This window comes from Lemur catta, chromosome 19 (assembly GCF_020740605.2).
Source record: "Lemur catta isolate mLemCat1 chromosome 19, mLemCat1.pri, whole genome shotgun sequence".
NCBI lineage: Eukaryota > Metazoa > Chordata > Mammalia > Primates > Lemuridae > Lemur > Lemur catta.
In genome coordinates this window covers 26,710,460-26,729,084 of record NC_059146.1, presented here as the reverse complement: position 1 = coordinate 26,729,084, position 18,625 = coordinate 26,710,460, and the positions used below count along the sequence as shown (strand labels likewise).

The following is an 18,625-nucleotide window of genomic DNA, read 5'->3' as shown; positions in this document are numbered from 1 at the left end:
GCTTCGCCGCGCCTATCGCGGCCGCACCCGTCCCTCCCAGGACACCCGAGGGACCCATGGCTGCGGCGGCGGCCCGGCGGGGGCGACAGGGAGAAGAGCCCCGCGCCCTGAGCCGGGCGGTGAGGCTGCTGCAGTGCCTGGAAGAGCAATGCGGGGACCCCCGGCTGGCCACGAGTCCCCCGTCGCTGCGGGACCTAGTGCCCCGCACAGCGCAGCTGCTGCGAGAGGTGGCCCACGCCCGGCGGAAGGCCGCCGGAGGCGACTCCGAGGGTCCCGGGGGCTCTGGGGACTTTCTAGTCGTTTACCTCGCCAACCTGGAAGCCAAGAGCCGACAGGTGGCTGCGCTGTTGCCACCCCGGGGCCAAAAAGGTGCAAACGACGAGCTCTTCCGGGAGGGTTCCAGACTCAGGTGAGTGGAAGCCCTCGCCCCAGAACAAAGTTCTCACGAGTGAGCCCCAGGTCACGCTCCCGCTCCCTCCTCCCTCGGACCCAGGCTCTGGGCCCCCCGACCCTCCTCCCTCAGACGCAGAAGTCCCCAGCTGCAGCCTCTCTTCCCTAAAGGAATTCAGAAAACTAAGCCACCCAGCTTTCTCCTTCCTTGGGCACCCATGCCCTCGGTCACCCATTTCCCCTTCTCCTTGGCGATCCAGCAGTCAGGTTACAGTTCCCACTGTCCCACTGTCCCAGAACATGAGGACCCTATGGGGCTTCCTACACGAGGTGCTGTGAATGGACACACCTGGAGAAACGGGTCTTTAGGCCCCCATCAGCCCTGGGCTGCCCGCTTGGTCTTTAGTTCCTGGGGAACAGCTGACACGGGGCCTAGGACTTGCCTGTAGACTGGCCCCTCTGCTGTTCTGGACTCTCAGGAGGGGCCCGCCGAGTGACAGGGCAGAGGACATTTGTCTGGGAGCCCAGGACAAGGTCTAGATCAGTGGACCTCTGACCGGCCCGGCCCCACACCCCTTCTTTTTTTTTTTTTTTTGAGACGGAGTCTCATTCTGTTGCCCAGGCTAGAGTGCTGCGATGTCAGCCTAGCTCACAGCAACCTCAAACTCCTGGGCTCAAACAATCCTCCTGCCTCAGCGTCCCGAGTAGCTGGGACTACAGGCATGTGCCACCATGCCCGGCTAATTTTTTCTATATATTTTTAGTTGTCCAGCTAATTTCTTTCTATTTTTAGTAGAGACGGGGTCTCACTCTTGCTCAGGCTAGTCTCGAACTCCTGAGCTCAAACGATCCACCCGCCTTGGCCTCCCAGAGTGCTAGGATTACAGGCATGAGCCTGCCCACACCCCTTCTTTACTGCGCCTGGCCCACACCCCTTCTTTATAGCAAATATTTTCTAGTGTCTCTGTAATTCATCTTGAAATGATATGCATTGGCTTAACAACCTACCTAGCCATAGTTTTTAATCACTATAATGTCCAAATAATAAGAGAGTGATAAAAGGAATGTTTTTCATAATATATTGTCTATATTTTGAATGAAAATGCCAAGTCATAATTATTCTGGAAGGCAGAATTGACTAGTCAGATGCTGTACCTGTAAGCAGAACCACCATGAGGCAGAATCAAATAGTCTTCTCTTGATATATAGGACAGCTAGATTTCTGCAAAATTCAGTATAAATTTAAAAGGCGCAAAAAATGCTCACATAAAAGGCAACTGTGGCTGAGCAAGGGTGGTGGCTCACGCCTGTAATCCTAGCAGTCTGGGAGGCCAAGGTGGGAGAGTCGCTTGAGCTCAGGAGTTCGAGACCAGCCTGAACAAGAGTGAGACCCCCCCCCCATCTCTACCAAAAAGAAAGGAAAATAAAAAACAAAAACTAGCCTGGCATTTCGGTGTGCGCCTATAGTCCCACCTACCCAGGAGGCTGAGGCAGAAGGATTGCTTGAGCTCAGGAGTTGGAGGTTGCGGTGAGTTATGCAATGTCACCACTGAGCTCTATCCAAGGTGACAGAGTGAGACTCTGTCTCAACAAAACCAAACCAGTCAACTGAACATCCCTCCTTACCGGCCCCCACCCCTTCAAAAAAAATTAAAATATAAAAAGGCAGTTGGGTTGTAGGCTCAGATAACTATAAATGGATTTTCTACCATGATTCACAAATGTCTGATGGCACATTCAAAAGTCGAGTGGGACAAGGGCAGATCTTGCTGGAGAGGATTGTCCTCACAATCGAACGTCCTCATCCTCGTTACTATGTCAAACAAATTTCTAGGAGCTCCTTAGAAAGGTGGTATAACTCCACTGAGAACCTCTGTTCTAAATTCAATGGGTTCTTGAAAGTAGGAAGTCTAGGGGTTTAGTGAGAGTCTGGTGGGTGTGCTTGGTGCCACAGGGGTCTTGGAAACTATTTGAAGGAGGTTCTAGACATCGACAAGCACTCTCCATTAAAATCCAATGCAAGCCATGTATATAGTTTTTAATTTTCTAGTAAACATATGACCAAAGATGTTTTAAAAACAGGTGAAATGAGTTTTAATAACATTTTCTTTTTTTAAATTGTTTTTTTCTGTAGAGACAGTGTCTTACTATGTTGTCCAGGATGGTCTTGAACTCCTGGCCTCAAACGATCCCCCTGCCTCAGTTTCCCAAAGTGCTGCAATTGCAGGCATGAGCCAACAAACCTGACCCATAACATTTTCTTTAACTCACCTATGTCTAAAATATTATCATGTCAACTTATAATAAATGTAACACAATTATTAATGAGATAGCTAATGGTTTTTACATTTTCTTTTGTGCTAAATTTTTGTAATCTGGTGTGTATTTCACATTTAAAGCACATCTCCATCTGAACCAGCCATATGTGGACAGCGGCTACCATATGGGACAACACAGTTCTAGATTCTGGGAAGGGACAGGCTTAGAAACTGGCAGGAATGCTACAAACCTGGCCCAAAGACACTACTTTTTTTTCTTTTTTGAGACAGAGTCTCGCTCTGTTGCCCGGGCTAGAGTGAGTGCCGTGGCGTCAGCCTAGCGCACAGCAACCTCAAACTCCTGGGCTCAAGCGATCCTCCTGCCTCAGCCTCCCCAGTAGCTGGGACTACAAGCGCATGCCACCTCACCCGGCTAATTTTTCAATTTTTGTAGAGATGGGGTCTCGCTCTTGCAGAGGCTGGTCTCAAACTCCTGAGCTCAAGTGATCCTCCCGCCTCGGCCTCCCAGAGTACCCAAGGACACTAGTAACATAAAATAAGAACAGGAATGAAATGAACATGCACTGAGCGCCAATTCTCTGGCCAGCATGCTAAGCATTTTCTGTGCGTGTAAGACGTGTGAGAATCCTCACTGCTCCCCGATGCAGGGGCCGTACTTAGCCCCACTTCACAGTTGAAACTGAGGCTGGGGGGGGGGGAGAGAACTTGTCGAAAATCACACAGCTGATAAGGGTCAGAGCTACCCTTGACTGCCTCCATATCCTTATCAGTGACTCAGGGAGACAGTGGACACGAGAAGAGACAGAGACAGGGCCCATCCCCACACCCCCTGGTGATGCTAAAACCTGAGAGGCATGTTGGGAGTGTGAGCCGCACGCAGACTGCCCCCTGCAGCTACTTGTCCCCACAGTCCCAGGAGGGAAGGTTTCGGCTCCAGCCATGGTGGGCTTCAGGCAGAGGCACGGACAAGGAAGGGAAGGGAAGGGAAGGGAGCCTCGGATTGAGACCGGCAGTCTTGGAACGAACTCTCACCTGTGCTGATTTGTTAGAGAGAGCCTGGGGGCCTTGTCCCTGGGGCATTCCCCGCGGTGGGGGAGGGGGGAAAGGAGGTGTCGGTGTGAGCCCCAACATCCAGCCTGGGTCCTCACCCATCCTCACAGGCGACAACTGGCCAAGCTGGCCCTCATCTTCAGCTACATGCACTCGGAGCTGGGCGCTCTCTTCCCCGGGGGAAAGTACTGTGGACACACGTACCAGGTCACCAAGGCCCCGGCCCACACCTTCTGGAGGGAGCACTGTGGAGCCCGGTGAGTGAGCACTCGCCCCCAGGGCCCCCTTGGCTGGGAACCTCAGCCTGTTCCCGCCCAGGGACCCAGGAGTCCAGGCCCGTAGCTGCTTCCTCCCTGAGGATCCTCCCATCCTAGGCTCCCAGAGGCCTCAGATGCATCTCCCCCACCCACCCCTGCCCAGGTGTGTGCTGCCCTGGGCCGAGTTTGAGTCGCTCCTGTGCACCTGCCACCCGGTGGAACCGGGCTCCACGGCCCTTGCCTTGCGCTCCACGATTGATCTCACCTGCAGTGGTCACGTGTCCATCTTCGAGTTTGACATCTTCACCAGGCTCTTCCAGGTCAGAAAAGGCTGAGACTGGGGGCCCGGACTCTTGGGTCCTGGGAGAGGAGGGGCTGGAGCCTGGACCCCCGGGTCTGAGGGAGGAGGGGCTGGGGGCCTGGACCCAGGTCTAGGGGAGGAGGGGCTGGGATCCTAAACTCATGAGTCCTGGGGAAGGAAGGAAGTCTGAGTCTTCTGTGTAAAAGAGATATTCCTGATGCCCACCATGGGTGTGAATGATGTGGCTGGATTCTTTTTTTTTTTTTTTTTTGAGACAGAGTCTCGCTGTGTTGCCCGGGCTAGAGTGAGTGCCGTGGTGTCAGCCTAGCTCACAGCAACCTCAAACTCCTGGGCTCAAGCGATCCTACTGCCTCAGCCTCCCGAGTAGCTGGGACTACAGGCATGCGCCACCATGCCCGGCTAATTTTTTCTATATATATATATATTTTTTTTTTAGCTGTCCAAATCATTTCTTTCTATTTTTAGTAGAGACGGGGTCTCCCTCTTGCTCAGGCTGGTCTCGAACTCCTGACCTCGAGCGATCCACCCACCTCGGCCTCCCAGAGTGATAGGATTACAGGCGTGAGCCACCACGCCTGGCCGATGTGGCTGGATTCTTGAACCCTGGGAGGCAATCGGGATGTGGGTGCTTCCTTGGTCCCTCCCTGACCCAAGCCCTGCCCCACCCCAGCCGTGGCCAACACTCCTCAAGAACTGGCAGCTCCTGGCGGTCAACCACCCGGGCTACATGGCCTTCCTCACGTACGACGATGTCCGAGCGCGCCTGCAGGCCTGCAAGGACAAGCCAGGCAGGTGAGAGAGAGGTCCAGGTCCAGGCCCCAGGGCAATGGGGCTGCAGGGTCTTGGGGGTCTGGGTCCTGGGCTGGTGTGTGGTGAAGCCCAGACATCCCTCAGAGAGTTAGAACTGAGGAACCTGGGACCCCTGTCACCCTGCCTCTTCCCCCAAGACCTCCTGGACCTTCCCATAGTGCAGCAGCTGAAGGGACAATACCTGTTCTGGCAGGGGGCCCAAAAACCCTGCCCCAGGGTATAGTCCATTTCTAATAGGTCAGAGACCGTGCTGCACCATCTGTTAAATATTTTGAGTATAACCCCCCACCTGTTAGTATAGGAGACTGGGAAACGTGACATGTGAGTCCTTAAATTATTTTGAGCCATTGAGTCACCCCAGAGGGCTAAGAGTTGAGGAACCAAGAAGTAAAGAGAATAGGAGGTCAGGTTTGTGAGTCTCTGCAGGGCTGAGTTGCAGAAGCCCCAGGAAAGTGAGTGTATTAACACTCTTCCAGTTATACTTCAAACCGGTTTAAAGGGGTAGGGGGAGGAATAAATTAATTCCTATAATTGAAAAGACCAGGATGTGGGTTTCAGGCACAGCTGGATCCAGGTGCTCCTATGCTATGGTCAGGAGTCAGTTCCTGTTCATCCCCATCTCTGCTTTCCTCTGTGTTAACTTCATTCTCAGACATGGTCTCTCTGCATGGTAACAAGTAGCTTTTATAAGTCCCAGCTGTATATCCTACCAGCTTAGCAACCTCTGTAGAAATTGAATACCTTGCCCAGAACTGACTGCAAGCACTGTGGTCAGGGGTCCTGAAACGCACTGATTGGCCAAGCCAGAATCAGCCTTGTCTAAACCCCAGTGAAGGAAAGAGAGGTCTCCAAATGGAAACAGCGATGTTGTTCTCATAAGAAGAGCCAAGCAGATAAAAACAACAGATACCCCTATAGTGGCAGACAGGAATCTAGCACCTCATTGCCTAAAGGATGAAGCTGGGGGTGACAACTTCCACGCCTGGATCCCCAACAGGGTGGGGGACTGGGAGTTCCCAGAAAGGACAGTAGTGATTACTCCTTCACCCCCTCCTACCTTCCTCTCCCTCCAGCTACATCTTCCGGCCCAGCTGTACTCGACTGGGGCACTGGGCCATTGGGTACGTGAGCTCAGATGGCAGCATCCTGCAGACCATCCCTCTCAACAGACCCCTGTTCCAGGTACTCCTGGAAGGACAAAAGGACGGCCTGTGAGTCCCCATCCTGGCAGGAGGAGGGTGCCAGCAAAATCCACTTCGAAAGATCATGCATGTTGAGCACTGCCCAAAACAGCACGTTTGAGGGTACACAATTCACATAGCGGACGTCACAGGTTTGCAATACTAGAAGCTTCCGGCAGGTGGCAGTCAAGGGGAAAGGGCGCCGAGCTCCCACACCCGCCCGCAGAAGCTCTGAGAAGTGTGTGGGGACAGGGACACAACCCCGGGGGCTCCATTCCTTGCAACTGGGTTCAAGAGCTTTTCCTTCTAGATATCATATCCTGTTCTGGAATCTAGACTGGTAGCAAAGAAAGAGAGCTGGGGAGCCGGCTAGACTGGTGGTTTTCAACTCGTAACCTTGGCTGCCCTGGGGCCCCTCTTTCGGAAGTTTCCTTGGGTAGGAGGAAGCAGGTTAGTTTCCAGACTGTCGCCTTTAACCAGAGCTTTCTTATCAGTCATGTCTATATGACTGGTACCATATGAGATAGGGAGAGACACAGATACGCTGCCGATTCACGGTAGTTAGGTTCTATAAAATCACCACAAACCCTGAATTATTGAGTGAATACAACTTTAGGTTCCTGCAAGTCTCCGATCGCAACATTTTTGTGAATCAAGCACAACATAATAACCTTTATGTGTGTTTTGTTTAAAGACACTTTAATGCTTAGTGTTGATTCACTGACATTGAACTCAAAACCAACCACTGTAACTTGTGCCTGAATGAGACTTGTCGAACACACGAGGCACATCACAGCCTTCTTTTACCTAGGAACAATAGACAGCACTTCAGCACCACTCTTGGGGGCCATTTAAAACAGTAAAATCAACAAAAAGCATAAAAATGGGAGAAATAGTCTATAAAAAAAGACACTTGCTTATGGTGTGAGAGCTGAAATTCAACCTAAGCTAAGAACGAGCGCAGTAGGCAGCTCAAATTTTTCACCATCTGTCCACGTCCCTGAGTGATCACAAAAGCACTTGGGATTATTGATCTGGAGGTTCCAAAGACATTGCAGTGAGTAGGAAAGTTTGCAAATACGAAGTCTGTGAATACTGATCTATTGTATAGACACACACACATACACTATTATGATGTTTCTATTTGACAGCTGGGGAAACTGAGGCACAGAGAGGCAGAGCCACGTGCCCAGGTCACACAGCTCCTGAGCTGACCCACTGGGATTTGAAGCCAGGCGGCCAGGCTCTGAGTGAGGTCCCTTATCCACTCTCCTGTCCTGAAGTCCAGGCCAGAGTTCACTGGAGAAGTGGGTTCTAAGTGTGAATACCACCGCTCTGGCCCAGTCCCCCTGCCCTACAACACACACAGCCCCCACCATTTTACAGAGGGGAAAACTGAGGCCCTGAGACAGGGGAAGGGACAGCAAGCTCCTTCCCTCGCATGGCAAGGTGGCTTTCTGGGTCTAAAGTTGATCACAGCAGCGCCCTCTTACTGGGTGCTGGTGTGCAGACGAGCTGCATGTTTCATGAGCACCGTCCTGTTTAATCCTCACCACGAATCTTTAACCCGCACATCATTATACCCCTTTTACAGAGGGGGAAACTGAGGCCAGAGAGGTAGAGTTGCCTCACCCAGGGCACACAGTGTGTTTGCAGGAAATCCACTGTGGGGCCCAGGCCAGGGATCCCGCTCCGCTCTACACAGAAGCCCAGGCAGGGTCACCAGCCTCAGGGGACTCTTGTCCCTCCATTGGTCTGAGGATGCAGTTATGACCTGGATGGGAGTGCCAGAGGGTTCAGAACCTTCTTCTCGGCTGCCCTGCAGCCTACGGCCCTGGTTCTGCATCTCTCTGGACCTCACCGTGTGACCTGGGGCCGTCCCCTTTCCCACATGGAGCCTCAGGTCACTGTCTGAAGAGGCAAGAAGTACTGCAGATGGTCTCAGAGGGTCCTTCCAGTCCTGATATGCTAAGATCCTAGGACTTGGTCACTCCAACAGTCTGTGACTCTAAAATCTGTCATGCTCGGGCCTAAAGATGAAGGGTGAGGTTCCAGGAGGACTAAGCCTGAGATTTCAATCAGTTTCCTGGTTCTCGTTCAATCAGATCCTTGTTTCCAGAGCTCGAGTTGCTCAGGTTTAGTGTGCCCCTTCTTTGGAGGTCTCAGGAGACACAGCCCTGACCTGGGGGTGTGTCCCAATTTGCCGGAGGGAAGAGGGAAAATATCCCCAGGCCAGCAATGGACTAGAGGCAGATCCTTATCCCAGGGGGCCATGAGGCCCTGTGGCCAGAGGGTCCCTGTTAGTCTGGGGGTGGGAGGCACTGGATGGCCCCTCAGCTGCCCTCCTCTTACCCTCCCCCAGCTACCTCTACCCAGATGGGAAGAACCAAAATCCGGACCTGACCGAGCTCCGCAAGGTAGAACCGCATCAGCAAATCCACGTGTCTGAGGTGAGACCCAGCGCTGCGCCCGCAGTCCCTGCCTGCTGCCCCCAGCCCCGCTCCACCTTGGCTCGGAGGCCTTGGGCTGGAGCGCTGGCATGGTGGCTGTGTGACCTTGGGTAAATCACCTGGCGTCTCTGAGGCTCAGTTAATCCTCTGGAAAATATGGCTCCTCCTGCCTCTTCCCAAGGGGTTATCATGGGGATTAAACAAGGAAAAGATGCGCTGAGATCATCAGAGCAGCTAATGCACTTGAGCGTTCGCCAGTGACAGCCCCTGTGCCAGCTCTTCATCTTCGCAGCCACCCCACGGGGGAGAGAGAGAGACAATAGCTATGTTTTTTAGTATAAGTATATCCTGTGCGATATTTAAGACATACTTAGACTTCAAATTTTACTCACCGTTTATGTGAAATTCAAATTTAACGGCATCCAGTATTTTTATTTGCTAAATTTGGCAACCGGGAGCGCAGACAACCCCAGAGAACGATTCTCATAACAAGGAGTGAAGATATGTCAGAGGCAGATAGACACACTGGCTTTGAACTTAGAGGAGCGTTCAGGGCTCGTGCAGAGGCTTGGGACTTTGTTTCTGTGGCCCGAGTCGCATCCCCGTGGCTGACACCCCCACCTTCCCACCCTCCGCATCTTCCCACCTGCCAGGAGCAGCTGCGGCTGTACTGGGCCATGGACTCCACGTTTGAGCTCTGCAAGATCTGCGCTGAGCACGACAAGGATGTGAAGATCAAGCCGTGTGGGCACCTGCTCTGTAGCTACTGCCTGGCTGCCTGGCAGGTGGGTCTGAGCCCTGCCCCGCCTTCTCGTCTGGTACCCCCACCCCCTACAGTGAAACCACAAGAGGATCTCCCACATGCTTCATTGACAAGGTGGGGAAACTGAGGCCCAGGGAGAGCAGAGACCCGCTCAGGATCACTCAGGAGCCCGGGCCGCCTGTGTGTGTGTCTCTGCTTCCGTCTCGCTCCGCCTGTGTTACCTCTGTTTCTGCTTCCCTGGCTCCATGATTAGCGGAAAGGACTCCTTCCTTCCCTCGCTGGGTGATCCGGAGCCAGTGGCTTCACCTCTCTGAGCTGCAGCCTCCCGCTCTGGAGAATGGGGCTGTTGACAGTGACCTCCCAAGGGCTGCAGTGAGAATCTAAGCCCGCAAAAGCGGGTCCAGGAGCAGTTGCCCTGGCAACAAGGGGCTCCCTCCTGTGTGGGCCCCTCCCCGTCCTGGGCTCTGATCTGGTCTCCCCCTCCCCCTCCCCCACCTCCATGACTCCTCCTCTCTCCCTCCCCACATCACTCTGTGGGGGTTGGGGGGTGGAGGTCCTCACAGGCCCAAGGGACATGCTGGAGAACAGGGAGTCACTGACCCCTTTCCCTGTGGACCTCCCCAGCATGAGGACAGCCGGACCTGCCCCTTCTGCCGCCGCCAGATCGAGGACTGGGACGCCATAAGTATCTACCAATTCCAAAGGAAGCCCGTGGAAGCCCAGGCCACTGCTATGGACCCGGGGCCCAGCAATGACCAGGAAGATGGGGAGTTGGAGCTGGGGCAGGTGAGCAGGACCAGGCAGGGGCTGGAACCAGAATCCCTGAGGCCTGAGGCAGAAGGGGACTGGTGAGAAGACTTGGGGGTCCTAGGGGCCTGCACTTTTGCTTCCTCAAGGGTCTGGGGCTGTGGCTCTCTCCCGTTGTAACCCTCCCAGGGGTTAGCACTGTGTCTTGTCTTCCATTATATCTTGAATTTAGAACGGTGTCTGAATGCTGGAACCCCCAGCAGGAGGACATGTCAGTGAGGAGAAAATGGCAGCTCACACCCGCCCCCACCCTCTGTCTCCTCCAGGCAACCCCCTCGGCTCCTCCATTGCCCCCTCGGCCAGATCTGCCCCCCAGGAGACCCAGAAATAAAGGCCAGCTGAACGTGGTGAGTCACACACTGGTCTGAGGTTGGTGGCTCCTGTCTCACTCAACCCCAGGGTAGGGTCACCAGTCTGGCCAGGTGCTCGGGGGTGCCGGGCACTCATGCTTGGCACCCATTTACAAGGTGCCTGCTACCTAGATGACCTCTGCTCTTGTTCCTTTCCTCCTCGTTCCCCCTCAAGAGCTATCTTCCTCTCCTTCCAACAGCCCAGGCATGTCCTACCTCAGGGCCTTTGCACAACTTCCTCATCCCTCCTCAGGGAGGCCTTCCTGGGCCACCTGGTTGAAAACAGCATCCCCGTGGGACACTCCCCTCCTGCGTTGGCACAGTCCTCTTGCCACCTCGCAGAGCTCAGGCTTTGTTGGTTTCTGTCACCATCAGCAGGTTGAAACCCTCCTACGGGTCAGGACTTGGACTCATTCTCTGTTATAGCTCCAGAGTCTAGAATCGTGCCTGATACACACACACAGCAGGTGCTCAGTCAACTGGCGTGCAACGAATACACTGACCTGGGTCTTCCCAACAACCCTATGAAGTGGAAAATGTCCCTCCCCGTTTTCCAGAAGAAAAAAGCTCAGAGGGGTGACTGCACCTGCTGAAAGCCACACAGTCTGAAAGAGGAGAAGCCAGGGTTGGGGTCTTTAAGGCCCCCAAAACATCTGTTTATTTTTTACTTAAGGCCAGGCCTTGCTTTCTTCTCTCCCTACCTGCCACCCCAGGATTTTCTGGGACCTTGGGCTGCTGGGGAGGGGCAGCTCTCTGTCAGCGTCTCAGGCTGGGTACACACCAGCTTCAATCAATACTGGGCCGTCTTCAAACAAACAGCTCGGGAAGTCCGGGAACATTATTCGACCACAGCAAACAAGAGAGCCAGCAGGAAGTGGGGGGTGGCGGTGAGACCAGCCAGGGAAGCTAAAAACAGATCCCGACCTGCAGCCAAAAGCGAATGGAAACATTAGGAGGCACTCAGCCGGCTCCTTGGGGACAGGAGGGGGGCACAGCCAGGACAGTGGCCAACTCGGGGCACATCCGGCCAGAGGGTCGCACATTTGCCCAGGCTGTGCCCTCCGCCTAGCACATCCTTTCCTCCTCTCCCCAAACCCTGCCTGATTCAAATTCCAGGCAGCTCCTACTCTTTCATTCTTCAAAACATACCATAGAAAAGACAGCCCAGGTTACTGTAGTGGTGAGAATTAGTTAATGTGTGTCTAACTTTTGCTATGTACCTGGCACTGCTTTTGAACATATTCATGTAATTGTCATGACAGCCTGCTGAGGCAGGTACTGTTATGATCCCATTATACAGAGGGGAATGTTGAGGCACAGAGAGCTGACAGTCAGCCAGCTCTTGGGTGATGGAGTCAGGACTGGACTAGGCCCCTGGCTCTAGCCTCCAGGGCCGTCCTTCCCTGCCCCGTGGGCCTCCATTCCCTTGTCTGTAAAGTGAGCACCACGCATGCTCGTCCCTGCCTCGAGGGGCTGCTGTGCGCACTGGACGCCTACGGGGCTGTGTTAAGGGTCCCCATGGTCTGGTCGTGATTTGCATATGGTGCTGTGTCCCCTGGGAATGTGCCCCAACACAGCTGTTCTCCATCTGAGAAACCACCTCTAGGGGGCGACACTGCCACTGAGCAGAATCCTGGCACCCCACTGGCCACCGGGGACCTCTCTAATCCTCAGCGTGTCCATGCGGAAAATGGGGACAAGCATGGCACGAGCCCCACAGGTTTTGATGAAACCAGTGAGCTCGGCTAACCTGAGTCAGAGCCCCACCCTCGCCTCTCAGAAGTCCCCACCAGCTGCCCAGGACTCTAAGAATCAAGCCGAAGCCCACAGCCCACAAGGCCTGGGGATTGGACCCCTCCCCACCTCCTATCCCCCCACTTTCCAGGAACAGGGGACCCTTGCTGCTCTTCTAACAAGCCAGCAAGACCCCAGTCTCAGAGCCTCTGCCAGGATCCTTCTGGAACTCGGGAATCTGCTCAATCATCCCCGTCTCCCAGAGGCCTCCCCGGGCACCCCCCACTCGCCCCGCGCACTCTGAAGTTCTCGGAACCGCTCTGAGATATTGCTTTGTTCATAAGCTGATTACTCGCCTCTGGCTCAGAGGACCGTCAGCATCACGAGGATGACAGAGATTTTTTTTTTTATCTTGTTTGTGGCTGTCTCATCGGAACCTACAACAGTGCCTGACACACTGTGGACACTCAGGAAATGTTTGTAGGGTGGAGGGGGGATGGGTGGGTGGACAGAAAAGCTAAAACTTCTTCCTACCCAAGGCAGAGGTGAGAAGGGGAAAAAAAGGCATGGATTGAAGAGAAGACCTGTGTACAGCCCCCACCACCAGTGTGACATGATGCCCCCAGTCCCCAGGCTGCCGCTCAACTGGGACATTTCTTAATCTCCTCCCTCCAGGCACCTCTGGCCCTCCCCAGACTCCGGCCCCCCCTTCCCTTGCCGAGAATTAGGATCGAGACCTCAGCCCCGTGGGAAGTCACCCCCAGTCCCCGAGCCACGGAGGGGGCCCCAGAGTGAGTGAAGGGACTGGGGTCTAAGGGGAAGCGGGCGGGGAAGGGGGCAGAGGGAAGCACTGGGTCCCAGGAATCACCGGTGCCCCCCAACACGCTCTCCATTGCAGGAAGTCCTGAAGGGAAGCGCCCCTCCAGCTGCCCCGCGGGGCCCCCCACTGGCTGCCGCACCTGCAGGCCAGGTGAGTCCGCGCCCCCCCCTCAGGTTCCCTCCCCCACGCCTGGCCCGCCCTGCCGCGCCCCTCCCGGATGGGACACGATCTAACACGCCTCTCTTTCCGCACCGCAGGGCACCCAGACGTGCTGCTAAGGGGAGCCCGGGGGCTGGAAGGGGTTTGTGAAACGGAATAAACTTCCCAGCCTGGTTTGTCCTCCAGTCTGTGAAGGAAGAGCGCAGCGGCCACCAGGGGGCAGCGTGGCACAGGGGAAAGGGCAGGCCCAGGCCCATCCCACCCGGTCAGCTCAGGGGTCCAGCCCCCAGCCCCTCCCCCCTGAGACCCAGGGGTCCCGGCCCCAGCCCCTCCTCCCTCGGACCCGGGGGGGTCCCGGCCCCCAGCCCCTCCTCCCTCAGACCCGGGGGTCCAGGCCTAGCCCCTCCTCCCTCAGACCTTCAAACAGAATCGGTCCCAGCCTCCTCTGTCAGTCCCAGGAGTCCTGCCCTCAGGACTTAGGCATCCAGAGTCCCAAGTTCTCAGAGAACCAGGCATCCAACTCCCCTCCTCCATCATGGCAAAAAAATGCCTGGACCCAGATCCAGATATTCAAGTTCTAAGGCCCTAATCAAAAAGACCACACGCATTTCCTTGAGAGTTATGTGCCCAGTGTCTCCACGACCTGCTCTCTGTCCCTCTCTCTTCCCTCCGTCCTCCCCCTCTGGGATCCTTCTTCCAAGTAGCAGTAAAACTTCTAGTGTAAAAGGAGCTGAGGGAGCGGGTGGGTCCCCACCTCATCACTCATGGAGGGACCCACACTTCCCTCCACCTCAGTTCAGAGCAGTCTACATGCCCTGAGTCCCTGCCCTGTGCCCACCTTGGTCACTGCCCCCCTTGGCTTCACAATCCAGGAGGGGAGACAGACCTGTCCCCAGACAGAGATGACCCAGAGTGGGCAGGGTTGGGGTGGGGGAGCCCAAGGGGCTGCAGGAGCCCAGAGGGGGTGCCTGGCCCAGCCTGGGAGGTCAGGTAGGGCTTCCAGGAGGAGGGGATGTCTGAGCTGAGACTTGAAAGATGATGAAAAAGTATCCCACTGGACAAGGGACTCGAAAGGATGTATCGCAGATTGAGTTCCAAGCAACTGAATCCACGTCTGGGCCAGAAAGGCGACGTATTGAGAGGATTTGGGGTCACTCACAGAATCCCAGGAGTGATTGGAGAACCAGGACTGGAAAGCAGGGACACTGGCAGTGGACCAGCAGCAGTAATCCAGACACAGTCACGCCACAGAACCGGTCTGATGAGGACACGCTGGTGCCCCGATAACCACTGGATACTCTAGCGTCTCATGGCCTCCGCTGCCCCAGAAACAGGATGCTCTTCTCATTCGCTGCTCGTAACAATTCACTCTGGACTTAGTGGCAAATGACAACAATCATTGCATTACCTCTCATGGTTTCTATCAGCCAGGATTTGGGGAAGGGCATGACGGGTTGGTTCTGGCTCGGGGTGCAATCAGCGGTGCCTGGAGGAGGACAGCTGGGGCTGGACAGGTCTCTCTGCAGTCTCAGAGCCTCCCCATGTGTCTCCACACAGGCCGGCTTGGGCTTCCCCACACCATGGCTGCCTCAAGGTAGTCAGACTGCTTATATGGTGGCTGAAGTCTCCATGGACAGTATTCCAGTGACTCAGGCAGAAGCTGCATGGCTTTTTTACTTCATCTTGGTTGTCATGCACTGTCACTTCTGCTTGCATTCTGTTGGTTACATGAAAGTTACAAAACTGCACAGATTTGAGAGCAGGGGTCATAGGCTCCACCTCTTGATGGAAAGTGTCAGGCTCTGATTGTAGAAGAGCATGTGGGATGAGAGAGATTGTTGCAACCATCTTTGGAAAATAGAATCTGCCCCAGCTTCTATGGCTGGACGACATTAGCCAATTCCTGCTCCTTTTGCAATATTACCTCCTGATTCAAAAGTGTGAAAGGATTGGCCAACAGAGGTTGGAAAGAAAGCGAACATCTGTCCTGTTGGCTTCAACAGAGGGCACCAGGCTTTCAGACACGGGGGATTTCTCTAAATGTGGGTGGGGTGTGGGAGGGGCAGATGCCAGGTAAACCCCCCCACCAAAAAAAGTCCACTTCAGTCTGCGCCCATAAATGCTCAATATCGATACTTTTTTTGTTCTATATGTATACTCTCTCCCCCAGAAGTTCTTATCTAAACTCTCCCCATACAACTAACTCTCCTTCTACAATCAAAAATGCATTCACACTGCTGCCCAAAACAGCACAAAATTTCAGTAGTTCCATTTTCCAGACCTGAGACTGGAATCATCTGGTAATAAACATTCCCTTCCAAATGGGCCGTGATCCCCATATTCCACAAGCTGTGAGCTCATTTTAAAGTTAACTATCAGGGCAGGGCATGGTGGCTCACGCCTGTAATCCTAGCACTTTGGGAGGCTAAAGCAGAGGATTGCTTGAGGCCAGGAGTTCGAGACCAGTCTGAGCAAGAGTGAGAGTCTGTGTTTACAAAAAATAGAAGAAATAGCTGGGTGTGTTGGTGCGATCCTGTAATCCCAGCTACATGGGAGGCGGAGGCAGGAGGATCGCTTGAGGCCAAGAGTTTGAGGTTGCACTGAGCTATGATGTTGCCACTGCACTCTAGCCCAAGTGACAGAGCAAGACCCTGTCTCAAAAAATAAATTAATTAATTAAAAAAGTAAAGTTAACCATCACACACTGTGTGTAAAATAATGGGAGAAAGGTAGGGAAAAGATAAGGCTTGTGATTGAAGATATATAAGTATATACACATGGGACAGCAAGGATGGAATTGAGTATCATTTAATTTGGTCCACAAATATTTACTCATGTCTTCCTCATGCCAAGCACTGTTCTAAGCCCTGGAGATACATTAGTAGACAAAAGAAAGTTCCTGTTCTTTTGCAGTTTGTAATCTGTGCAAGACAAACAAAAAATAACTAAGCACTAAATGCCATAGAGGGAAACATAGTCAGATAAGGGCAGTAAGGAGTGGCGGGGACAGCAGGAATTGCTCCTATTTTAGATAGGTTGGTCAAGGAAAGCTCTTTAATGAGGTAGGTTCGAGAAGAGCTTGTTTTGCTTTGTTTTAGAGACAGGGTCTTGCTTTGTCACCCAGGCTGGAGTGCAGCGGTGAGATCAGAGCTCACTGGAGCCTTGAACTCCTGGGCTCAAGCAATCCTCCCATCTCAGCCCTGGAAGTAGCTGATACTACAGGCATGCATCATCACACCCGGCTAATTTTTTTTATTTTTTGTAGATTTAGGGGTTGGGGTCTTGCCATGTTGCCCAGTCTGGTTTTGAACTCCTGGCCTCAAGTGATCCTCCCATCTTGGCCTCCCAAAGTGGTAGGGTTACAGGAATTACAAGCGTGAGCCACTGCGCCTAGCTGAGATTTGAAGCGAGTGCGAGAGGAAGCTGTGTGGGGGGAGAATGTCCCAGCAGCAGGAAGAGCAAGTGCGAAGGTCCCGAGGCTGGCACGTGCCTGCCGTGTTGAAGGAAGAGCATGGCGGCAGAGAGACCAGCATGATGAGAGAGGAGCTGGTGAGGGGAAGTGAGTGAGAGATGGGGTCAGGGAGATAAAAGGGCGCAGGATCAAGGACCTCATGAGCTGTGGGGAGAACTTCAGCTTGTCCTCTGAGTGAGACAGGAGCCATGGGAGTACTCTGCAGAAGAGTGACATGAGCTGACTCACACTTTAACGGGATCCCTCTGGCTGTTTTGTGGAAACAAATTGTAAGGGACAAAGGCAGATGATGTTACAAGACTAGTTTCTGCACGTCTGTGAGGGGCTGTGGCTGGTATTTATGGCTTTCCTCCTTCTCCACACCCCATCTAGTCCTCCCCTCACCTAGGACCTCAGGGGGCCCCATGCTTGAGGAAGGTACAAGGGGCTGGCTGATGAGAAGGCACCTACCTACCAGGGTCCAACCCAAGCGGCAGGTGCACAAGCTGGGGACAGAAGAGCTAAGGCGTGCCTGGGGTCACAGTGTGTGAGCTTCTCCCAGGGAGCACTTGGGGATTGTCTTGGAGTGCCACCGCAGTGGCCGTGAGTGAGTCTACTGTATGTCCTGCGATGACCCGGTCTGGGGGGAGTGTGCCTGTAGGCTGTGTGCCCCTGGGTTTGGGCCTCGCAAGCCTTCCCTGAGCACCTGCTCTGTGTCTGGTCTTGTGCTGGGCGACACAGAGCACACGACAGTGACAGTGACCAAGACATCCCTGGCTCTGCCCTCACAGGCTCACAGTCCAGTGAGGGAGACAGACCCGTCCCCAGACGGGGACCTGCCAGAGTGTGCAGGACTGAAGCGGGGGAGCCCAGGGGCTGTGGGGGCTCAGAGGGGAACCTGACCCAGCCAGGGGGCAGAGAGGGCTTCCTGGAGGAGGGGATGGTGCAGCTACTACTAAAAGGTCCTCTTTCCCAGCACAACAGTTGCCGACCAGCCTGACCAATAATTCCCGGCTCACTGTAATCTAAGCCCTCCGTCCCTGTCTGACCAGGCAGAGCCCAGGCTGCAGGGACGCGCCCCCTCCCCCCAACCCGTCAACCCTCCACCCCACCTCAGCTGAGGAACCTCCCCCAACCTGACCAGAGGGCCCCCATTCTGACTAGTGTCCTGCACTAACTTCTCCCAGGTAACCAGTGACATCTCCCTCCCCCAAACTCTGCAGCCAGCTGTTGGGATTTTGTCCCGGTCTGGCCAGGTTTGTGAGGAGCCTCGGCAAGTCTCCTCGCCCGTCACCCTCCAAGTCCCACTTGTGACCTGTGACCCTCCAAGTCTGACTTGTGACCCTCTCTTCCCACCTGGACTCCTCCCACTTCCGCCAGGTGCCCTGGCCTCTTCCCCTCCCCCACTCACCTGCTCCTGCCAGCCTGACTCTCCTCCCCTCCCCGCCAAGGCTGGGAGGGAACTGAAGGGGGGAGCAGGAAGGAGGAAGGGGGGTGGCATTCCTGGGATTCCCCGGATAGGGGGAAGAGCGGGAGGGCCTTCCAAGGGCAGCGAGGGAGAGAGCTCCGGGCACCCCCCTCTTCCACGCAGAGGCCTAGGTGGAACTGGGATTGGAAGACCATTAGAGATAAGCGATTGGACCGGTCGGTTCCAGGCTACTGGTCAAACGAGAACAGCGCAGAGCCCTGGCCACGGGGGAGGGCATCACCGGGCACAGTGGGAGAAGCGGCCGTGGGCCACTGGCCAGGCTGGGCCGCCGGGCGTGGTGGGAGAGGCCAGTGCAAAGCACGGTGCTGCTTAG

At 54.6% G+C, this 18,625-nt stretch overlaps 1 protein-coding gene and 1 long non-coding RNA gene across 3 annotated transcripts; one reads left to right on the top strand and one right to left on the bottom strand.

Moving 5' to 3' along the window:
• Positions 1 to 13,548, top strand: CBLC (Cbl proto-oncogene C). Of its 2 annotated transcripts, none has more exons than XM_045531481.1 (12): positions 1 to 409; positions 3,830 to 3,976; positions 4,140 to 4,296; positions 4,969 to 5,090; positions 6,182 to 6,319; positions 8,652 to 8,739; positions 9,393 to 9,524; positions 10,127 to 10,288; positions 10,576 to 10,653; positions 13,069 to 13,184; positions 13,292 to 13,363; positions 13,471 to 13,548. In XM_045531481.1, exons 1-11 carry the CDS (start codon positions 57 to 59, stop codon positions 13,299 to 13,301), a joined length of 1,503 nt encoding a protein of 500 aa, XP_045387437.1. In that variant the 5' UTR covers positions 1 to 56; the 3' UTR covers positions 13,302 to 13,363; positions 13,471 to 13,548. The 2 variants fall into 2 exon arrangements, with proteins under 2 accessions (XP_045387437.1, XP_045387436.1); XM_045531480.1 differs by having other exon boundaries at positions 2 to 409; positions 10,576 to 10,656.
• Positions 11,280 to 18,427, bottom strand: LOC123623985. Its single transcript, XR_006730047.1, has 2 exons — positions 18,235 to 18,427; positions 11,280 to 11,583 (listed from the first exon to the last, which is right to left on the bottom strand). It is a non-coding gene; the product is annotated as an uncharacterized LOC123623985 (long non-coding RNA).
• Positions 18,428 to 18,625: the final 198 nt, after the last annotated feature.